General features: G+C 46.2%; 1 protein-coding gene across 1 annotated transcript in view; it reads right to left on the bottom strand.

Annotated features, from left to right (window-relative positions):
• LOC120841822 (zinc finger protein 525-like) overlaps nucleotides 1-14,574 on the bottom strand; it is a 33,234-nt gene extending 18,660 nt beyond the window's left edge. The window contains exons 1-2 of the mRNA XM_042294508.1: nucleotides 14,386-14,574; nucleotides 7,066-7,168 (exon numbers count right to left, since the gene is read on the bottom strand). Coding sequence (XP_042150442.1) covers nucleotides 7,066-7,093 — 28 coding nt within the window. The 5' untranslated portion in view covers nucleotides 7,094-7,168; nucleotides 14,386-14,574. The remainder of the gene's footprint in view (nucleotides 1-7,065; nucleotides 7,169-14,385) is intronic.
• Nucleotides 14,575-19,717: the final 5,143 nt, after the last annotated feature.

Genomic DNA, 19,717 nt, shown 5'->3' with positions numbered 1-19,717 from the left:
TGCCTCTTCAAAGTCTTCTTTTGTTGTAAGCTCAAGGAATGACACCAATTCTTCGAGGCTGCTTTGAATTTCTTGCCATTCTGGCATTTTTCGCAGCAGTACCCATTTCAGGTTTGCAGTAGCTCCATAGTTATCTTGCCATTTGTCGAGGTATTCTATGCAGGTTCCATAGAAGTCACACACCACTTTCATGAAATCATTTTCTTTGATGCTACCAGCTTCAACAAGCTCTTGGAGATGACGTTTAACATCCGTTGTCACGAACAGCTCTTGTTTTCTGGCCACAAGCACATCTCTTAGAGTGGCTATGTGCAAGGCTGCTTCTGTTGCAGAGATGTCAGTTTTTTCAAGTAAGGCCACTGTTTTTTGGAACATGTTTGTCTGAATCTTTGCAAATAGAAGCCACAGCTCAGTGCATGGGTGCTCAAAATGTGCTTTCAACACCGCCGGGCACTTTTCTTGCGAGAGAAAATAGGAGCGCAGCCCTTCAAATATTTTCAGAATTCGCTCAAGTGCTGGACCGAGTGACAGGAAACGCGTGCTTCCATGTTCCAGAAGTTTGGCATACTCTATGCCAGCAAACGCACAAAACTCCTTGAGCTCTTCCACTCTCACTGTGTATATGTGGAAGTACTTGTAAACCTTTACGGCGAAGCTCTCCACGTCAAAAGGGCAAGCAATCGACTCCTGACTGCAGGCAGTTGTGCACGATGTGGGCACCACAGCCAATGCCAATAACATTCCTCCCCAGAGCTTTCTGCAGCTTTCGCCACACATTGTTCTGCCCCAATCGCTTGGCGCCACCGAAGTTTGTGTTCGTGTTGTCTGCACAAAGACCCACAACCTTGGTCTGCAGGGAATACTTCTCAATGACCGTATTGAGATACGGAGTTTGGAGGTTGGATGTTTCGCCACTGAGAGAAGAGAACTCCAACACTTTTGTTTGTTCCCCGCTTCTTGGATCAAAGTACCTCACCAGGACAGAAAACATCTTTTGCTCTTTCCTGTTCGACGCATCTACACTCAGCGTGACGTAGGAACAGCTGTTGAGACTTGCTGTCAGTTCTTCCAACGACAAGGGTGCCAAGACATTGCAGATTATTACTTCGCACATTGTACGCGCACTACAGTACTTGGGCTGGAAGAGTTTTTTAATCAGTTGCGACGTACAGTCATTAGACCGAAATGTCTGCCCGTGTCTGATGGTGTGGTAGGCGAACAACGCCTCTGCAGCGGCCACTTTGTCAGCATCAGAGTTTTGAAGGAAAAACGAAGACACGCTGGCACTCACGGATCTGGCCTTCTCCGCGTTCTTGTGCTTCTGACTTCTGATGCGCTGGCTGATGTCGCTACGGCCTCCATGCGCAAGGGAAAAACACGTTCCACAGGTTCGACAAAGAACTCTGCTGTTACAGTATGTTGGGCTAAGAAACGTATACTCATTGCGAAGATCTTCGTTGAAAACACACGTGCGTTTCTTCGCCATTTTTGAAAAATAGTGTAGTGTTGCCAACCGAGATTCTACATGCGTGCTATATGCAATAACTCAAAAGAATATTTCTACACACGCGTCGAGAAAAAGTGTTTATGGGCAACAACAGTTATAGGTCTTACTCTCTGGGTAAATATCTTAAAGTACCTACGGTTATTTTTGTACAATTCCCTTTTAACGAGCAGGCATAGTTTCGGTTTGCTTCAGCTCGCTTGGTGCCAATTTCGAAACTATGCGCCCCTGCGAAAACGGGACATGATTCTTTATTGGGTCAAAAAGACGGGACGGCAAAAACGGACCTCGAAAACGGGACTGTCCCGGCCAAAACGGGACGTCTCGTCATCCTAGGCCTCAGGCAAGCTCCATCTTCAGAGTTTGTGCGTATGACGCGCGTTTTCCTCAAGACAAGAGCCCGTGTGTGTTTGGTTGTGAATATCCCACGCTGAGCTGCGGATTTGTATAGATCTGTAAACATCAGAGAGGTGTATACAAGCCGAAGTTTTATTCAGAGATTGTGCTACGTCTAGCTTTCGAGGAGTGCTTTCCCCTGAGCACGCGAGTGCACTGCGGTGAAGCAAGACAAGCGAAATCTCGATGACTACTTTGCGTTTGTCGCGTCACTGCAGTACATCAGTGCGTGCGGAGCAACCCACTCAACGATACTAACCTGCCAGGACAAACAATCAACATGAGAATAATTGCCAAACTTCCTAGTGGCGCCAGTGTGTGACGCGAAATCAAATTGAATAGTATGTTATCTGAGGTGATTATCGAAAGTTCTGAAAACCTGCACAGGCATATCATAACAATCCGGCTGGGTAGCAAGGCCTGAGCAATTCATTTCCAGGATTATTAATGTGAAATGAAGTTTCTGCGCAATGTTGGTACAAATTCCTCACATTTCGGTAAAATGTAGCAGGATGTAGCAGGTTGAGCCCTTGGGCGCAACAATCACATCACTGCGAGTGTAGCTTCCACAGTGCAGCAGTCATGCACTGTGGAAGCTATGCGAGGCTCGACAAAGCAACACGAAATAGACGACGCCAGCCAGAGTAATAGACCTATTGCTAAATTATCCTAGCATCACCGAAAATGCTAGGAATGTAGGTCAACACGCCTCATGCGCTCACCTTCCCCACATAAAAGATTTGAAGTAAATTACCAAAATAGGGCGTTCACGAATGCACAAAGAAGATGCCCCATTTGCTTTAGGTTTTTGCTTTAAAACAGCTTCTGCTGCAGACTGCAGCACATGCAGCACGTGTCACTTCACTCGTAGCATGCTCCTTGGTGCTTTGGGTTGACGGTTTTCGGTTCAGTTTTGCACCACGAAAAAAACAAAAAAAAACAAATTCAAACTGGCTCGAACCGCTAAATTGAGAATATATTTTCCATATTGTTTTGGGGAAAGACACTATTTTCCCTGTGAAACGGGTATTCACACGACGAACTGATCCGTGGACGGATTGATCACGTGACGACATGTCCACGGTTCGTCCGTCTCCTAAGCGCATTCACACGAGGGAGACGACGAGCAGACGCCAGCGAGGACAGACCGAACCTGTTCACCACCCCACAGTGTTGCAAAATTCAAACATCGCACCGTGGCACCGTTGTGCAAGAGAGAAATCGACGTTTGCTACCGCGATAAAGAATCGTAGGCCGCCGTTACGTACAGATCGAGACAAAACACCGCGACAGGCTTCGCGCGAAGCGCCACTAACTTTACTAACCCAAAGCATGACAGTGACACAGGCATGGTCCTGCTCGAGAAGGCTTCGGCGTAGACGCGACAAAGTTTGGGCTCGCGGAGGGGCATTTGGAGATGCCTTCACACACACCGTGCTCGTGCACAACACTCAAGCACACCACATCCACAAGAGACGTCTTGCTCGGTGAAATCCGTCGGGAGCAGCGTCTGAAGGTGCAGCCGACCAGCGAAAGATAGCAGACGACACGCAGACAAAATCCGTTGGCAGCAAAAGCGCCGCCGTTATGCAGACGCTTTTTTTGACTTTAAGTTTTGCTTTTATTGTTCGCATTTATTTTTTTACCCAAAGGTACATTTCACAAGGATTATATTCATTTTAATAAACCACGGTAGTCGCGAGCCGTCGCGATGAGGAGGTAGCGCCGTCTATCAATATGAACGCCAAACACACCCCACTACTGAACCCCTGTCTGCATTGCTGCCCGCCAAAGACCCTGGCAAGTTTCTTGGCCTTATTTTTTACAGAAAGAGAGCTACGCTTTGTAATTTTACAAGGAAAGACCGACCTGTGAATTACACCTTTGACGAAAAGTTTGGATGGCTACGTGCAGGCGTCGATTTTTACGGTCCATTTTAGATCGAGCCTGGTGACTTGAACCACCCTATACATTAACTTTATGAGGTGAGTGACGGTTCGGCAAAAACGTCCGAATAATCGACGTCCGAAAAATCACTCGGCAACTGTACATGTGTCAGGAACAGCTGTAGGACCATTTGTTGAATGACAATTTGCAACACGTCAACTGGTGACAGGCCTAATCGTCACATAGTGCACTTTGCCATAGGGTAGTTTGTCACAATGACCCTTCATCGAACTGTTAACCGATATTTCTTATTTTTAAGCGTTTCTGATGCTTATCGAGAACACCGTAAAATATTGCAGAAACGCACACTTCGTGCAAGCGCCCACTATTAACATTTCTCAAACTTGGGAATTCTGCAAATTGTATGTTGAGTGCCCACCCTCCCCAAAGCGCCGGCATCAGCCGAAAATATTCACCCCTTTACGGCAGCCACAAACCGCCAGTGGCGATGACGGGAATATCCACTTTCTTGCGATCGAAAGGGAAAAACTACTTGTCATGAGCGCAATGACCTCCTATTCTGCACTGACTCAGATGAGTTGTTTTCTGGGTTCAGTGAAAATGAATAAGTACTAGGTCATTTATTTTCGCATGATAAATGATAAGGGGACCCCATCATCCACGATGTGAAAATAAATGTGCTTTCTCAGATTCCATTCACCCTCCCTACCTTCAAAGCTCTTCATTTACTGCCATCTTGGTTTTTACCGATTTGACTGAACAAGCGCCCATGTCAAGATTAACAGAGTTTTCAGTGAAAGTGGGGTAGGCGCTTCCTAGGTATTTCACGGGAATTTTCTAAATGTGTACAATTACCAGCAACCCCCTTTTTTGATTTGTTTACTTTTTTCTCGACAGAAGAAATTAGACTTTTACTAAGTTCTAATAGACACTGACTAATTATGTCTTGTCCACCACGATCCTGGCACCTGTGTTGCTAATGGAAAAAAGGGATGATAAACATTTTGGTCATGCATGCGCATGTCTGTCACGCATGCGGACGAGGTACATCCTTTCCGTGTCGCACATGCGCAGAGAAAACGTGGAGGTGGATTACAAAGGAGACCTGAAAGTTTTATATTCTGTGCTTCCAAGGTTAAGTAAAATGTTAATCAACTTGTAAAGAAACAGAAGACTAAACTTCCTAAACAGAACGCTACACAGAAGCTGAATAACAAAAGCAACCGAACGCTAAAAAAGCTAGTATGTGGGCAACATGATTTTTAAACATTATCTCCAACTTTTCAACAAGTTGCCCCAGTGACGAACTGCCCTGCTACGAGTTGCCCTACTACGAATTGTCTTTCTACGAATGGCCCGTATCCCTAAGAGTCAGGAACACATAGTTATTTAAATCGGCTTAAAAATGAGAAATTTGTTTAAAGGTGCACTGAAGATGTTCCTGTGATTGTCTCTTCTTTATTTATTTTATTTATTTATCAATACTACCTGGCCCAAAGGGCTGTGGTAGGAGGCACAAAACAATAGAAAAAATAAAAAGAATACAATTGAACACCAGGGATAATGTGGCCCAAAACATTATACGTTATATATATAGCACCGAGCATACAATACAATAAATATTAACAAGACATAGAGTCTGAATTGGTGACATCAGCGTGAAGAAATGTGTTCCAAAACATTATGCAATATATATAGCACCCAGCATACAAAACAATAAATATTACCAAACCATCTGAACGTGAGAAAACAAAATTCAATCTATTTTGGAAAAAAGATAGTGGCCTCATCGATAAAATAGTCAGTACAGTCTGAATTGGTGACATCAGCGAGCAGCTTGTTCCATTGAACAATTGACCTAAGGAAAAAGGAGTATTTCAATGTGTCCAATCGTACTTGATACTTAAGCATTGAATATGCATGAGATGATCTAGTGCTTAATCTACCTCAAAATGTAATGAATCTTGAAATGCCAATGTCTAATTTACCCTGAATCCTTGAGAATAGTATCTTTCATCTATCTCTCTACATTCTTTCGCTTAATGTTAGTAGGTTAGCTTGTTGCACCATTTCTGAAGGGAAGCTTTGTGTTTCATTTGTGTTGTAAACAAACCGTATTGCTCTTCTTTGTATGCCTTCTAGCTTATTAATATTAATTTTAGTGAACAGGTCCCAGACAACCTTTGCGTATTCTAAAATTGGCCTGAATATTGTTTTATAAACTAGTTTTGTGTTGGAGGAAAGTGCCTCAGGAGACGTTTTAAAGACCATAGTCTGTAATGTAATCAAAGTGCTTGTCCCAAAAGAGTTTATAACTAAAATATAACTCCAAATACTTGTACTCTCCAACGGATTGAATAGGCTGACCATCAATACAATAAACAAATTCCAGGAGACACATTTTTCACATAATGGACACTGAAAGAGTTTTTGAGGTATTAAGCTTCATTTGCCATTCCCAACACCAAGAAAGTATCCTTTCAAAGCAATTATTCAAAGCTATTTCGTCTTGATAGGACTTAACTTCTTTGTATAAAACGCAATCGTCTGCAAATAATCTAATGTGGTGATAACTTATCTTACATGCTCCAAGCATCCTATAAATCCAAAAATTAAGCTTGCGCGACGTCTATTTCCCTTTTAAAGATGTGATCCTTGTGACTGGCTGACGTGTGCCCGTGGTCACGCCGCCGGCACCTTGACTGCATTTTGTGCTCCAGATATTTCTGCTCAGAAAGGGGCATGGCACAAACTTCTACCACATTTTTAGTAGGGAAATAGACGTTGCACAACCATAAGTTTCAATTCCTGGGATCCTAAGATCAAACAAAAAGAGCAAACTTCTTTTTGAATTGCCAAAGAAGTTATATTTTCTTAATCAAAATATTTCTGCACAGTAGGCTTCTTTTTCAATCTCAACTCTCTCATATCTCTTTCCGCTTACTTCACTGCCTTCTTAACTGATTTTGTTAGCTTGCTTAGCTTGCCCAACGTTAATTCGCCGCTTTCAGGCACCTCTCCTCAAATTCAATTTCGCTGCTTGCCTCCCTCTCCTTGGAAGAAAAACCCAATCACCCTGCACATTTTCATCTGGCCTCTTTGCTCCCCTGGTGGAGGATCTCCGAATCGGCACAGACCCCAAGGAGTCTCTGGACAGCTGTACAAGAAGCACTGCTCTAGACCATGACCGCCTGGAGTCTAGACACCGACACTGCCCTCTATTTACAAAAGAAATGGAAACAAACAAAAAAACTCACCACGACTTGAGGACTGAATTGGTTCCATTCCAATCGCGGCCCAAGGTCAGGTTCGTAGGGAGTCTCGTAAGATCAAGAGGGACGCACGGGACCACTTGAGATGCTAGGAACCAAATGCAATGAGTAATGACAGCAATTAAGAACAAAATGAGCACACCCTCCAACACCACAAGCTACTCAGACACCTATGAGAGTAATACACAAGAGACACCAAGGATTTCGTAATTTCAGGATAACTATAATGAATGGATGAGGAAAGGAAATGCCTGTGTCTAGTAATGGATGGCAGCCTGTGCCACCTGACTTAGAGTTTAAAGGTGTCTCAAAACAACCACGTCCTTTTTGGCATTGCCAGTATGGTAAAAATACTAACAGTTAAAGGAGTTAGGGCTTGCACTATACCAAATCTGAGGTAACTCTATAGCTGGACCCCATTGGGTGTTCCCAATGGGGTCCAATGGGGTTGTATAGGACAATAATAAAAACAAAAGCTCTTGTCTGCAAAGATGACCCCAAAATTACATAAAGGAAAAATGTGTTTGAATGTTACCGTAGGGAGAAATAATTTTTGTTAATAATTTTGCCAGAAATCGATGCTGCAGAAGACTGCGATAAGCGTAGACAATGTGGTGCCAACGACAACCATTTGAAGAACCGCGCACACAATAAAGGCTCTAATTTATGCAGTTCTGGGCTGCCAGTTTCTACAATACTTATTTGACTAATTTCGCTTTATTAATGGTCCTTACTTTTCTTATATTAAAATATCAATCAAAGATAATTAAACACCATAAAACCCCTAAGTAAATTTTTTTGCAAAAGTTTCCATTTTTCGATCCGCATCTCCCTGTAATGGGAGACTAACACCCCTCAAAATTTATTTTTTATTTTTTTGCCAGGCAATTTATTATGCTGCCCGAAGACTACCCAATGAATATTTTGCTCAGCGTCACTTATTATTTTAATCAAGTAAAAAAACACAACTGCTCAAAACCGAAACCAAAATGGGGGAGGAAAAAGAGATATAGAGGAGGAGACAGTTGCAGGAGGTCACGTGGTTATGCAACTTATTTTTCCCAATCAACGTATTTGCAGCTTTTTAGAAGCCACAAGAAATGGGTATCATATTTCTTTTCTATTTTTAATACTGTGTGCGTACCTTCGATGGCAGACAAGTTAGATTACATTTGGAGGTTGTGTCTAAACCATAGAAAACTGCACGTGACCACGGAGAAGAGAGTAAGCTCGACTCAAACCGGCCAATTCTCGATCAGCGGTTTTGAGGTGGAATGAAAACGAATTTCGAGCCGCGAATTGTTTTCTGGGTCGTTGGGCTCTCATATGTCATGTAAAAAATGAAAGACGTTTACAACTCCCTGTAATGCCGAATTAGAGCGCAGCTCTTGAGGAGGAGGAGGGAAGGGCACTGAGGGGAGGGTATACCCTTCCTCCTCCCGTCTTCCCTTCTCCTGGCGCCACGAGGGTCACGTGACACCACAAAGGTCACGTGACCCTCGTGGCATCACGTGACCTTCGTGACGCCATGCGACCGTTGTGACGTCATGTGACCCTCATGACGTCATGTGACCGTCGTGACGTCACGAGTCCTGCGCATTGCATTATGGGACATTTCCCATAATTAGGGCTCCGTGTTTTCGGATAAATCCGAAAAACTCCGAGCGGGTAAAATTTTGGTCAATTCGGATTTATCCGATAAACTCCGAATGTTTATGTGCCAATGCCACCCCCCCCCCCCCCCCCCCCCCCCCGCAAAAAAAAAGTAAAAGACATTTATTTATTTTTAACAATTTGATCAGCACAGAGTCAATGGTCCTGAGAAAATGGCACCATAATTATTTTTCAAATCTCAGACCGTTGTCAAAAGGGGTCATGCCGCTTGTATCGTCGAGGTTGGTTCAGGGCAGCAGGTCATAGTACATTCGGGTCACGACAAAAGCCACTCTTTTGTTTCCAGTTTGAGCCATGCGATTTGTGACTTAGAGAAAGGAGAGGGTATGTTTTTGTAACAATGAAAGCTATGGACCATAGAGATTGTATTAAATAGAGAAGTGGGACAGTTGAAACTTTCTATTACATCCTTAACCACTCCACCTCGCACGGCCGCGGGCTAGATTGATGGAATAGGATGGGATGACTACGAGCTTCCTAGCGACTGCCCCCGGGAGTTTATTGATTTTAAGATATCGACGTTTATCGAAGCAACACTTTTGTAGTGGGACAAATTAATAATGCCAATGGCAATGGCACGAACGTCAAAATCAACTGAAGCAATTTTAATCGATACAAGCACATTTTATTTTTTATTTGGCATACGTTTACATCCGGTTATTATATACATATTTATGTTCAATAGGAAACACTGCAAAATTAAACTCCCAATTTCGGAGAATTGGGAGTCAAACAAATATAAACTCCGATAAACTCCGAATCTTCGACAAAAAATAAACTCCGAAAAATACCCTCCGAATTTGACGAAAAATAAACTCCGAAAACACGGAGCCCTACCCATAATGCACCGCACAATTACGCCGACGCCGCTCAAGCCGGAAACGGGCGTCTAAAAGCTGCGCTTTAAAATGAAAACCTTGGCGAGCATAATACCCTGTCAGTGTCCTTTTAACATAATGAGCAATCATACATAGACTGCTCGGTGTCTTTGGTGCTCAATAAGTGGGACTACAAGCAAACAACACCAGCTTAAACATGCACGACGCACCGATTATATCTATGAGGGAAGAGAGAAGTTGATAACCACAAGGACATTTTCTTTCAGAACTCTGACCGGATATTTGGAGCCGAGAGAGAGGAATTCAGAATCTCTCAAAAAGGCGTTTGCGAGGGCGTTTCAAGTTCTGTCATTTACGAAGCGAGTAAGAGTTTAGTGTCAGATCGAACAGCAATGGCCCGACGATTCAGCACCGTGCGAATGTTCTGTGTGAACTATCTACGAAGACACAAGAAGAAAATGTACAGCGATAAGCACCTTGTACCTGTAGGGAGATTCAACAAAGTGCGGTTAGAAAAACTACTGGCTTCACGGACAGTGAATGAATCTGACCTTTTATGCCAACATTGCTACAAATACCCCCAGAAAGAGATTGCTTCTCCTCACAACGCCAGTACATCAAATTCTTCTTTCCGGGACTCTGATGAAATTCTGGCTGAAGTGAGTCAAAACTTGTGTGCTGCTAGTCCGCTGGTAATTCCATTGAAACCATGTAAAACCAATAAAAAAAAGGTGCGAAGCATATTTTAGACAAATCAAGCTCAAGTGAGTTCTTTGATTAGAAGAAAGCAGTCAAGCGTTTATGGCCTGAAAACCGGCAAAGACAGTTGTGAGCACTGCGCGGAGTGGTTTGATGCGTTCCGTGAAGCGCTGAAGGCACGCAATTCCCACCAGTAACGCAAGCGATTGTACACGCTCCTGCCACCAAGCATTTTGAAGAAAGAAATACTGCTTCTGGTGCCAGAAGCAACTGCCTACATGATTGATCGAACAAGAAAACTGAAGCGTAAAGGTGGTGTATGGGCAACCCCTGATCCTTACATGGGGAAAAAGGTGAATGCCGAAGACGTGAGGGTTGCACTTGAGTACTACACACGCAACGACCTCGCATGCCCTGTTCAAAGTCCCAACAAAAAGGACGTCGTCAAAGCCATGATCAACGACAACAAAACCAGTCGTAAAAAGGTTTATGACCCTCTCTATTAAGGAAGCTTACCAGCTGTTTAGGAAGGACCATCCCCATCGAGAACTAGGCATCTCTAAGTTCTATTCCCTACGACCAAAATGGGCAAAAAAATGTCCCGAGCACGAGGTCTGCGCATGCATATATTGCATCGATTTTCAGTTGCTTTTAACGGCAATAACAAATGGCTCAAAGAAGACAGTTACTAAAGGCAACCTCAAGCGCATCTACCTCTGCAGCGCTCCACAGAACGATTGCTTTCTGCACCGTTGTGAAAAGTGCCCAAAAGTTCAGAGCATATCGCTACAGTCGTTCCATCTCGACGAAGACGAAGAGATCTGTTTTGCGTTATGGGATGCCAGCGAACTCGTCAAAAGGGTTATGGACACTTCCGCCTTCCTAAGGGAACTAGAGTCATGGAGCGAAAAGTGTATGAGGCACTTTTACATCCCTTACCTTCAACGAAGCCTGATTTGTGACACAAGAACCGCCTTACTACCCAAGGCAATGATGTTTGACTTCGATTTTGCGGAAAATTGGACAATAATCTTCTCAACCGAAGTGCAGAGTTTTCATTGGAAAAAAAACTCAAGTGTCACTCTTCACATGTGTGGTTACGTCCACGCAAGGCACGCAAAGCTTTGCCGTTGTCAGCGATGACACGACACATGACACAGCTCACGCTCTTCTAGCCATGGAGGCCATAGAAGAGTATACCTTGATGAACACTACCCAGTCTTTCATGAAATAATTTTTGTATCAGACGGAGCGACGGCGCATTTCAAGATCGCTTCCGATTGCATGAATTGTCTCGGAAGCCATACGCTTCGGCAAGATGGATCTTTTCAGCCACTGAACACGGAAAAAGCGCTTGTGATGGAGTAGGTGGTGTTCTTAAACACTATGCAATGCTCACCAACTTGAGATCTTCGCTCAACTCAGCGACTGTCACCGCTAAAGACTTTGTGGAAGTGCTGCGTGAAAAAGTAACAAATGTCTGCATGTTCCACCTGTCTGCAGAACGGGTTCGAGAGTTTTGTGCGGCGAAGCAAGTAGAGTGGTCCACCGTAAAAGCTGTGAGAGGAATTCAGGCATCTCATCTGTGGAAGTCATCATATGCCGAGAGGCCGGATGTATACGTGGCCACTTGCGCAACTGAGAGATTTAACCTTATGTATGCATAGTTAGCGAATTTGCAGAGTGGGGCCCTTTTGTTTTTGTGAATTGTAAGCAAAGTAATGGTATTCCAGCTCAAAGTCCCTTTTTGTGTCAGTTATACCCACCCCTTATGAAAAAAGAATTTGAAAAATATAAAATACATGCCATAACTAACGCTAAAAATGTTTGGTGCTGTGCGGCAAAGCCGCTATGACGAAGACGTTGGCTCGCTCGGAGTGAAGGTTTGTCGTAGCTTTCCCCGTTTGGAGGTCATATGTTACTCAATGTTTTGCCATTACAAGTTAGTTCAAGTCACTGCAAAGTGCCAAGGAAAGTTAAAAACAAATAAAAGATGGAGTTTTTTTAAATATCACCGCCAATCTTGCCACATTTTGAGAAATCAGCTGCATTTCCAAGTTAATAAAAGGAGACAATTAAGGGTGGGCATATTACCTTCATATATTCGCAAAGATAATTTAAAGACACACATTTTGACATGTTTTGTGAAGTATTATAAAAGACAGTTTATTTGAAAAAAAAAATTGTGAATGTATCTAAAACATGTTTTTATGCCATGTTTGATTTTTTTTCTTCCAAAAAATATTTCATTGATATTTTAATTTTTTTTGTGAATGTGTCGTGAAATGTATTAAAAACATTATTGTGACGTGAAAGCTTTGATGAGAAAATGACGACTGTGCAAAGTAGCATCGTGAAGTCTTCTTGATTTCCACGCCTTGGGCTTCACTCAGCGAAAAAAAATTGTTACGGCATTTATGTATAGCTGAATGTTCCTCCCAAGAACATGGCTTTCATATATATTTTTTACAAAAATATCAAAATTATGACCCAGACCATCATTGCATGAACTGACGTGGAATCGCCCAGCAGGGCACAGCACTCATTCGAGGCATTGCCCAGAAAATGAGGAGCCAGTGAGAAGATTGCAACGATCTTAGTCGAAACCGTACACGCGTCTAAGGTAATGTACAGAGCCAATTACCACACACTTTGCAAAAGCGAGTGGAAAGCACTCAAATCGATTCTCATGTAAACCGATCTTCAGGATGTCATAAGATAATGCAGGACATATGACCCCACCAGCCCAACAATCAAGAGGATTCTCTTCATGGCAAACAAGGCTAGACAACTGCACGACGGCCAGGTCACCATACACGGGATCCCCGGCCACACTGGGATTCCCGGGAACAGGGCGGCCCACCTGGCTGCAGGAGAGATGGTAATGTACCTCCTCTCCCAGCCAACCAGGGACTCCTCCCCGCCAGGAAGCTCACTTGAAGACGGCTAGAGGTACGGCCCCAAAGGAACCTTGACGAAAACCAGGCAAGAACTAAAGAAACGACTGCTTGGCTCTCTTCCATGAGACTCGTCCCAAAGGCTTGTCTAGGAGACGTACTGTGCTGTGCTTCTGAGAAGGATTCTATCATCTAATTCTTTTACTCCCCACACCAGAAGACTGTGGAGAGACAGTGCAAGCAAAACCAGCAAAAATTAAAAAAAAAAAAGACCAATCAGTCTTAGCCCTGCTTTTCCACCTTACCAAGCCCAAAGCCTGCCCTCACTGCCTCAAGACCCTCGCAGCAGACCTCATCCATTTCCTATGGAACTGCCAACACTTTCTTCGAATCAGGAAAAAGGCCATTGATTCCCTCCCCCCTTCAATCCAAGGCCAGTCACCCTTGAAAAGTGGATTAGTGCACCTGGAGACCCTACAGAAGTTAATATTGCCTTGGAGTCCCTGCTCCTCTATCCAGAGGAGTCGGGCCTGGGGTCGTCCTTCCATACGGGACTTCAGCGTGTGAAGACCAAGCCCGTGTCACACAATTCCTTGTTGCAACAATAAACGTTTACATCCATGGATCCATCGGCCCTTCAAGGCACTTTTTCGATCCCGCTGCCCGTTTAAAACTACAACATCGGTCAAAGAAACTACAAAGATCCGATCCCCTCCCCCCGCGAAATTTTCCACATGTCAGACCTTGCCGGCGTTACCCCAACACCGAACCCACTGGAGGAAAGGGTTGAGGCATTGGGCCGGAGCCACGCGGGAGGAATTCCCAAGTTTGCTCTGTCCCGCCTGTAAGTACCCGGCTGTGCTGATCAGTTTTATTTACTTCATTCAATTTTCCCTCCGCCGTTCTTCCATCCTCGCCAGCAAAGCCCAGGGCCTACCCAAATCCACTACTCCTTTACCTGCGAGTCTTTTCTTCTCTTTCTTTTTTAGATCTTAATTGGTCTGTTAATTGGTTAGAACGGTCAGGCGAGCCCGCCGTTTTCACGGCTTCAGATGACGCTACTCGTGCGCAAAAGCGCGAAAAGTCGACGTTGAAGCAGTCTCACATGAAGCCACGGCCGTGAGCAGGGCCTTGCGAAGTATATTTCAAAGCTATTGCCTCGCGCCTAACAAACGATTCAGTCTTGGGAACAGTACCTGTTTGTTGAGTGAGTCCTTGAACGTGAAACTTCTCTTTCGCGCGATGCGGTTGTTGTTGCCTTCAAAACGTACGGTGGATCAATGAACACGGCTGAAGCTGAAGCCTTTGAAACGGGCGGCATTCCGCGCCACCTGGTCAGTAAGAATTGATATTGGTATTTATTGCCATGGCCTCCGAGATCCCGAAGCGCGCGCGCGCGCTTCGGGATCTCGGAGGCCATGTTATTGCGTACCCGAAACATCGTGAAAGCTAATAGCGAGTTCGTTTCACACGCACTGGCACCGTTCGAGTTCTCTCCCAGAATGCATCGCACTCACAGAGTGTTGCACGGAAAACTGGACTCAAACGAACTCGCCAAATGCCCTGAGTGCAGAAGACTGACGCTGCCGCCATCTATGTTGTAGAAAAGGTACCGACTTCAAACCGAAACTAGCGCCTTTCTGTTCGGAGTGATCCGTGGGAATGCGAGAATGCCAGTCGCTACCAACGTTTATCTACAAACGTTGGTCGCTGCAACCTGTAGTTTATAGTTTCGATGACTTCAAGCAGCTAGGCTGCCGTAGAGATAATTACAGACGGCGTAAATTTCCGCAACCAGCTGTCTACAAAGCAGCTGGTTGCGATCTTTCAATTCTTATAACCGTTTACACTGAAGAAAACTGATGATGCTGTCCGAGCAGAAGCTTGATCCGTTTGAGCATGGTATTATTTGTGAACCACTGAAAGGGTACGGCTTAAAACTAGCCTGTTGGAATATCCAGCAAAACTGGGACTTTCGATTTCGATCGTCAGGATTAGATATTAGCCTTGGTGAGGGCGTCGAGAACGAGAGCTTTTTCGAACAAAATACGACGGGGCAAGTTAGCTGACGTAGGTAAATGTTAAACATGATCATGTTGCCCCACCCTCGGGTAAAGTCTCCATCTTTAGCTTTCTTTGATGCTTATTGGGCAGTCAGAGGTTTCTGCTGGGGGAGTTTTGTCGACAAATGTTAAATCTTTCACCCGCACACGGATGGTGATAGACATCTCGGGGGCCGCTGTTGCGTTTGTTCTGAGCATTTCTTTACACACTGGTGTATTTCAGCCTTTGGACGGCAACAGAGCGATTTAAAACCTGCAAATAAATCACGGGTTGTCAATTGCTTCCTTCGTGAAATAGCAGACGCTCACAATTCAAGCCCGCGTTTGATTCCGTTGCCCGCGGGATGCGATTTCTATCAGAAAATCTACCTTTTTTTCCTTTCGGTTCCGCGACACATCGTAGCAGACGAACCCTCGTCGTCTGCTCCCGCTCCTCGCCGGCCCCGCCGGAGCGAGGCATGACGGGATTGCATTTTGGCGCACTCCCGATTTTCTCGGTGCAGCGAGTGCATGCACGCGTGGGGTGTCAGCGCTGAAACGAACTCGGAGAGTGCAACCACTCGTGGAGTGCCGGCCGAAACGAACCCGTTCCACGCTGCGAGTGGGCACGCGTGGGCACGAGTGCCGTGAAACGAACTCGCTATAAGTTAGTACAACATGCAAAGACGTTAAATACAGGAGTGACACATCAGTCATAACAAAACAAATTACAGACACACCTCGGTATTCAAAGTAAAATAAGGCATGGAAGAGAAATCATGATGCACAAGGCTATTAGAACAAAGTTGAATTCTATGCATAGGTCAGGGTAGTGGGTTCGTTTCACGGCACTCGTGCCCACGCGTTCCCACCATAGAGTTATTATAATAACTCTATGGTGGCCACCATAGGTGCCCACTCGCAGCGTGGAACGGGTTCGTTTCGGCCGGCACTCCACGAGTGGTTGCACTCTCCGAGTTCGTTTCAGCGCTGACACCCCACGCGTGCATGCACTCGCTGCACCGAGAAAATCGGGAGTGCGCCAAAATGCAATCCCGTCATGCCTCGCTCCGGTGGGGCCGGCGAGGAGCGGGAGCAGACGACGAGGGTTCGTCTGCTACGATGTGTCGCGGAACCGAAAGGAAAAAGAAAAAGTAGATTTTCTGAGAGAAATCGCGTTTCGCGGTCAACGAAATCAAACGCGAGCTTGAATTGTGAGCGTCTGCTATTTCACGAAGGAAGCAATTGACAACCCGTGATTTATTTGCAGGTTTTAAATCGCTCTGTTGCCGAACAAAACGCTGAAATATACCATTGTGTAAAGAAATTCTCAGAACAAACGCAACAGCAGCCCCCGAGATGTCTATCAACATACGTGTGCGGGTGAAAAATTTAACATTTGTCGACAAAACTCTCCCAGCAGAAACCTCTGACTGCCCAATAAGCATCAGAGAAAGCTAAAGATGGAGACTTTATTCGAGGATTGGGCAACATCTTCATGTTTAACATTTACCTACGTCGGATAACTCGCCCCGTCGTATTTTGTTCGAGAAAGCTCTCGTTCTCAACGCCCTCACCAAGGCTAATATCTAATCCACCTGTAATGACGATCCAAATCGAAAGTCCCAGTTTTGCTGGATATTCCAACAGGCTAGTTTTAAGCCTTACCCTTTCAGTGGTTCACGCATAATACCATGCTCAAACGGATCAAGCTTCTACTCGGACAGCATCATCAGATTTTTTTTCTTCAGTGTAAACGGTTATAAGAATTAAAAGATCGCAACCACCTGCTTTGTAGACAGCTAGTTGCGGAAATTTACGCCGTCTGTAATTATCTCTAAGGCAGCCTAGCTGCTTGAAGTCATCGCAACTATAAACTACAGGTTGCAGCGACCAACGTTTGTAGATAAACGTTGGTAGCGACCTGCATTTTCGCGTTCCCACGCATCACTCCGAACAGAAAGGCGCTGGTTTCGGTTTGAAGTCGGTACCTTTTCTACAACATAGATGGCGGCAGCATCAGTCTTCTGCACTTGGTGCATTTGGAGAGTTCGGTTGAGCCCAGTTTTCCATGCAACACTGTGAGGGCGATGCATTCTGGGAGAGAACCCGAACGGTGCCAGTGCGTGTGAAACGAACTCGCTATAAGTTACACTATGCCTGTCAGCAGAGGTCGGCATTTTAGGTCGCCCTCACTCACCCTCACCCTCACAGCCATACTCACCTAGGCCCCTCACTCACCCTCACCCTCAGCCCCTCACTCATCCTCACCCTCACAGTCACACTCACCTTCAGCCCTTCACTCACCCTCACTGAACCTCACGGCCCTCACGCACTCACCGCCCTCACGGCCCTCACGCCACTCACCGCCCTCACGCCACTCACCGCCCTCACGGCCCTCACCGCCCTCACGCCACTCACCGCCCTCACGGCCCTCACGCCACTCACCGCCCTCACGCCACTCACCGCCCTCACGCCACTCACCGCCCTCACGGCCCTCACCGCCCTCACGGCCCTCACGCCACTCACCGCCCTCACGCCCTCACGGCCCTCACGCCACTCACCGCCCTCACGCCACTCACCGCCCTCACGCCATTCACCGCCCTCACGCTACTCACCGCCCTCACGCCACTCACCGCCCTCACGCCACTCACCGCCCTTGCGGCCCTCACACCCTTACGCCCCTCACGTCAGTCATGGCCCTCACGCCACTCAGGCCAGCCTCAGATGGGGCAATTTCGCCCAAAAACTTTACGTCGCAACACCAGCAACACGGGCCGCCCGCGATCACACGCAGCATCCAATTGCTGCAATTTGCCATCGTCATCATAAAATTTTATTTTTCTTGCACTATTTAGACACAATTACGCGTTATAAACGTGTTTTTATGCATTTAAATCTCGTTAAGAATACTAATGCACCTTTCTGAAACAGTTTATTTCCAAAAAAACGATCGATTTCAAACCAGAACCAAGTCTTTGGGTGTCATCATCACCGTCACCAGGTATCACGTGAAAATTTTGCGTCCCTGATTGGATGCAGCCGGTTCAAACGTATTCGAATTGCTCCGAGTTGCTTGCTTATTTCGAGCCGGACCCGATCTCAGCAATTCGTGTCGATCTAGGGAAAGCTAGAGAACAACCCGCCATTAACACCAAAATTGCTGAGAAAGATGCTCGACCTGAAGGGCGCCTCACGTAAGGTCCCTCACGCACTCACCGCCCTCACGCACTCATGGCCCTCACCGGCCTCACGGCCCTCACCACCCTCACAGCCCTCACCGCCCTCACCGCATTCACGGCCCTCACCGCCCTCACAGCCCTCACCGCCCTCACCGCCCTCACCGCCCTCACGGCCCCCACGGCCCTCACGGCCCTCACGGCACTCACGGCCCTCACGGCCCTCACGGCCCTCACTGCCCTCACAGCCCTCACGGCCCTCACTCACCCTCACTCACCCTCACACTCATGAATTTTCCTGGTTCAGAAACTCACTCACCCTCACCTCGCCTGTGAAGATGAGGGTGAGTGAGGGTGAGTGAGGGCCCTCATGAGTGAGGTTTGCCGAGGTATGCCTGTCAGCTCCTCTCCAAGACGCGTCCAGGCCCGATGTTTCACCTCACAACATGCACGTTCAGCTAGGTAGCGCTGCCTGGCGGACGTTCGTTTTTGTCTATTTTTCTGGCATGTTGTATTTACCTTATTATTGAAGATATATCATATTTATGTTTTTTTAACAACATGCCGAACACCGTTCTGGATGTGACTGCCCTGATTCAAACGAGTTTCGCTGAGACAAAATGCGAAACTACGAAGCAAGCACGGCCAGGCTTCGCTTCTGCAGCGCGAACGCGGAGAACGCTTGGCCGCTTGACCGTCTGCTTCGGCGGCAGTTTGGGGCTTTGGCGGTCACCATGAATCGCGCGCATAGAATTAGTTGGCGCCGGGTCGTGTGCGGGTGAAAAGGTAGGAAAATAAGAAGTAATATTCCGTTGAAAACGGCGAGCTGGTCCCGAGCTGTCAGTCAAAAACATTTAGATTTCTTGCTGTCGGTGCTGTGGGGCGACATCATTGAATCTCCTACGGAAGAAATGGCTGGCTTCACTACATGACAGGTTTGTACGCCTAGGTGGCCCCACCGCATGGCAATCACACGTACTATTTGCCCTCTCCCTTCCGCTTGCCAGTGTTCGGAGCTGACAGGCATAGTGTAACTTATCTAGGAGGCTCTGGTCAGGGTGTAAGATAGACAGGTGGGGAAACGGCCCATAGAAGTAAAGCCCCGCGATGTGTTTGCGCTTGTCTTGCAAGTAGCGTCAAATGCGCGAGTGCGCGAGGCCCATGTCTCGAGCGGCCCTTGGAAGCAAATGGCGGCGCAGCACTGAAATGAGCGGGCCTTGGAAGCGAATGGCGGCGAAGCACCACCTCATGGCACGTGTCTCGAGCGCTTCCACAAATATTGGTTGGCGGTACTTGTTAAAAACGCT

Source organism: Ixodes scapularis, unplaced genomic scaffold, assembly GCF_016920785.2.
Source record: "Ixodes scapularis isolate PalLabHiFi unplaced genomic scaffold, ASM1692078v2 PGA_scaffold6__148_contigs__length_123643588, whole genome shotgun sequence".
In the NCBI taxonomy this organism is placed as follows: domain Eukaryota; kingdom Metazoa; phylum Arthropoda; class Arachnida; order Ixodida; family Ixodidae; genus Ixodes; species Ixodes scapularis.
The sequence above is the reverse complement of the archived record's forward strand: the minus strand, read 5'-3'. Positions and strand labels throughout refer to the sequence as shown.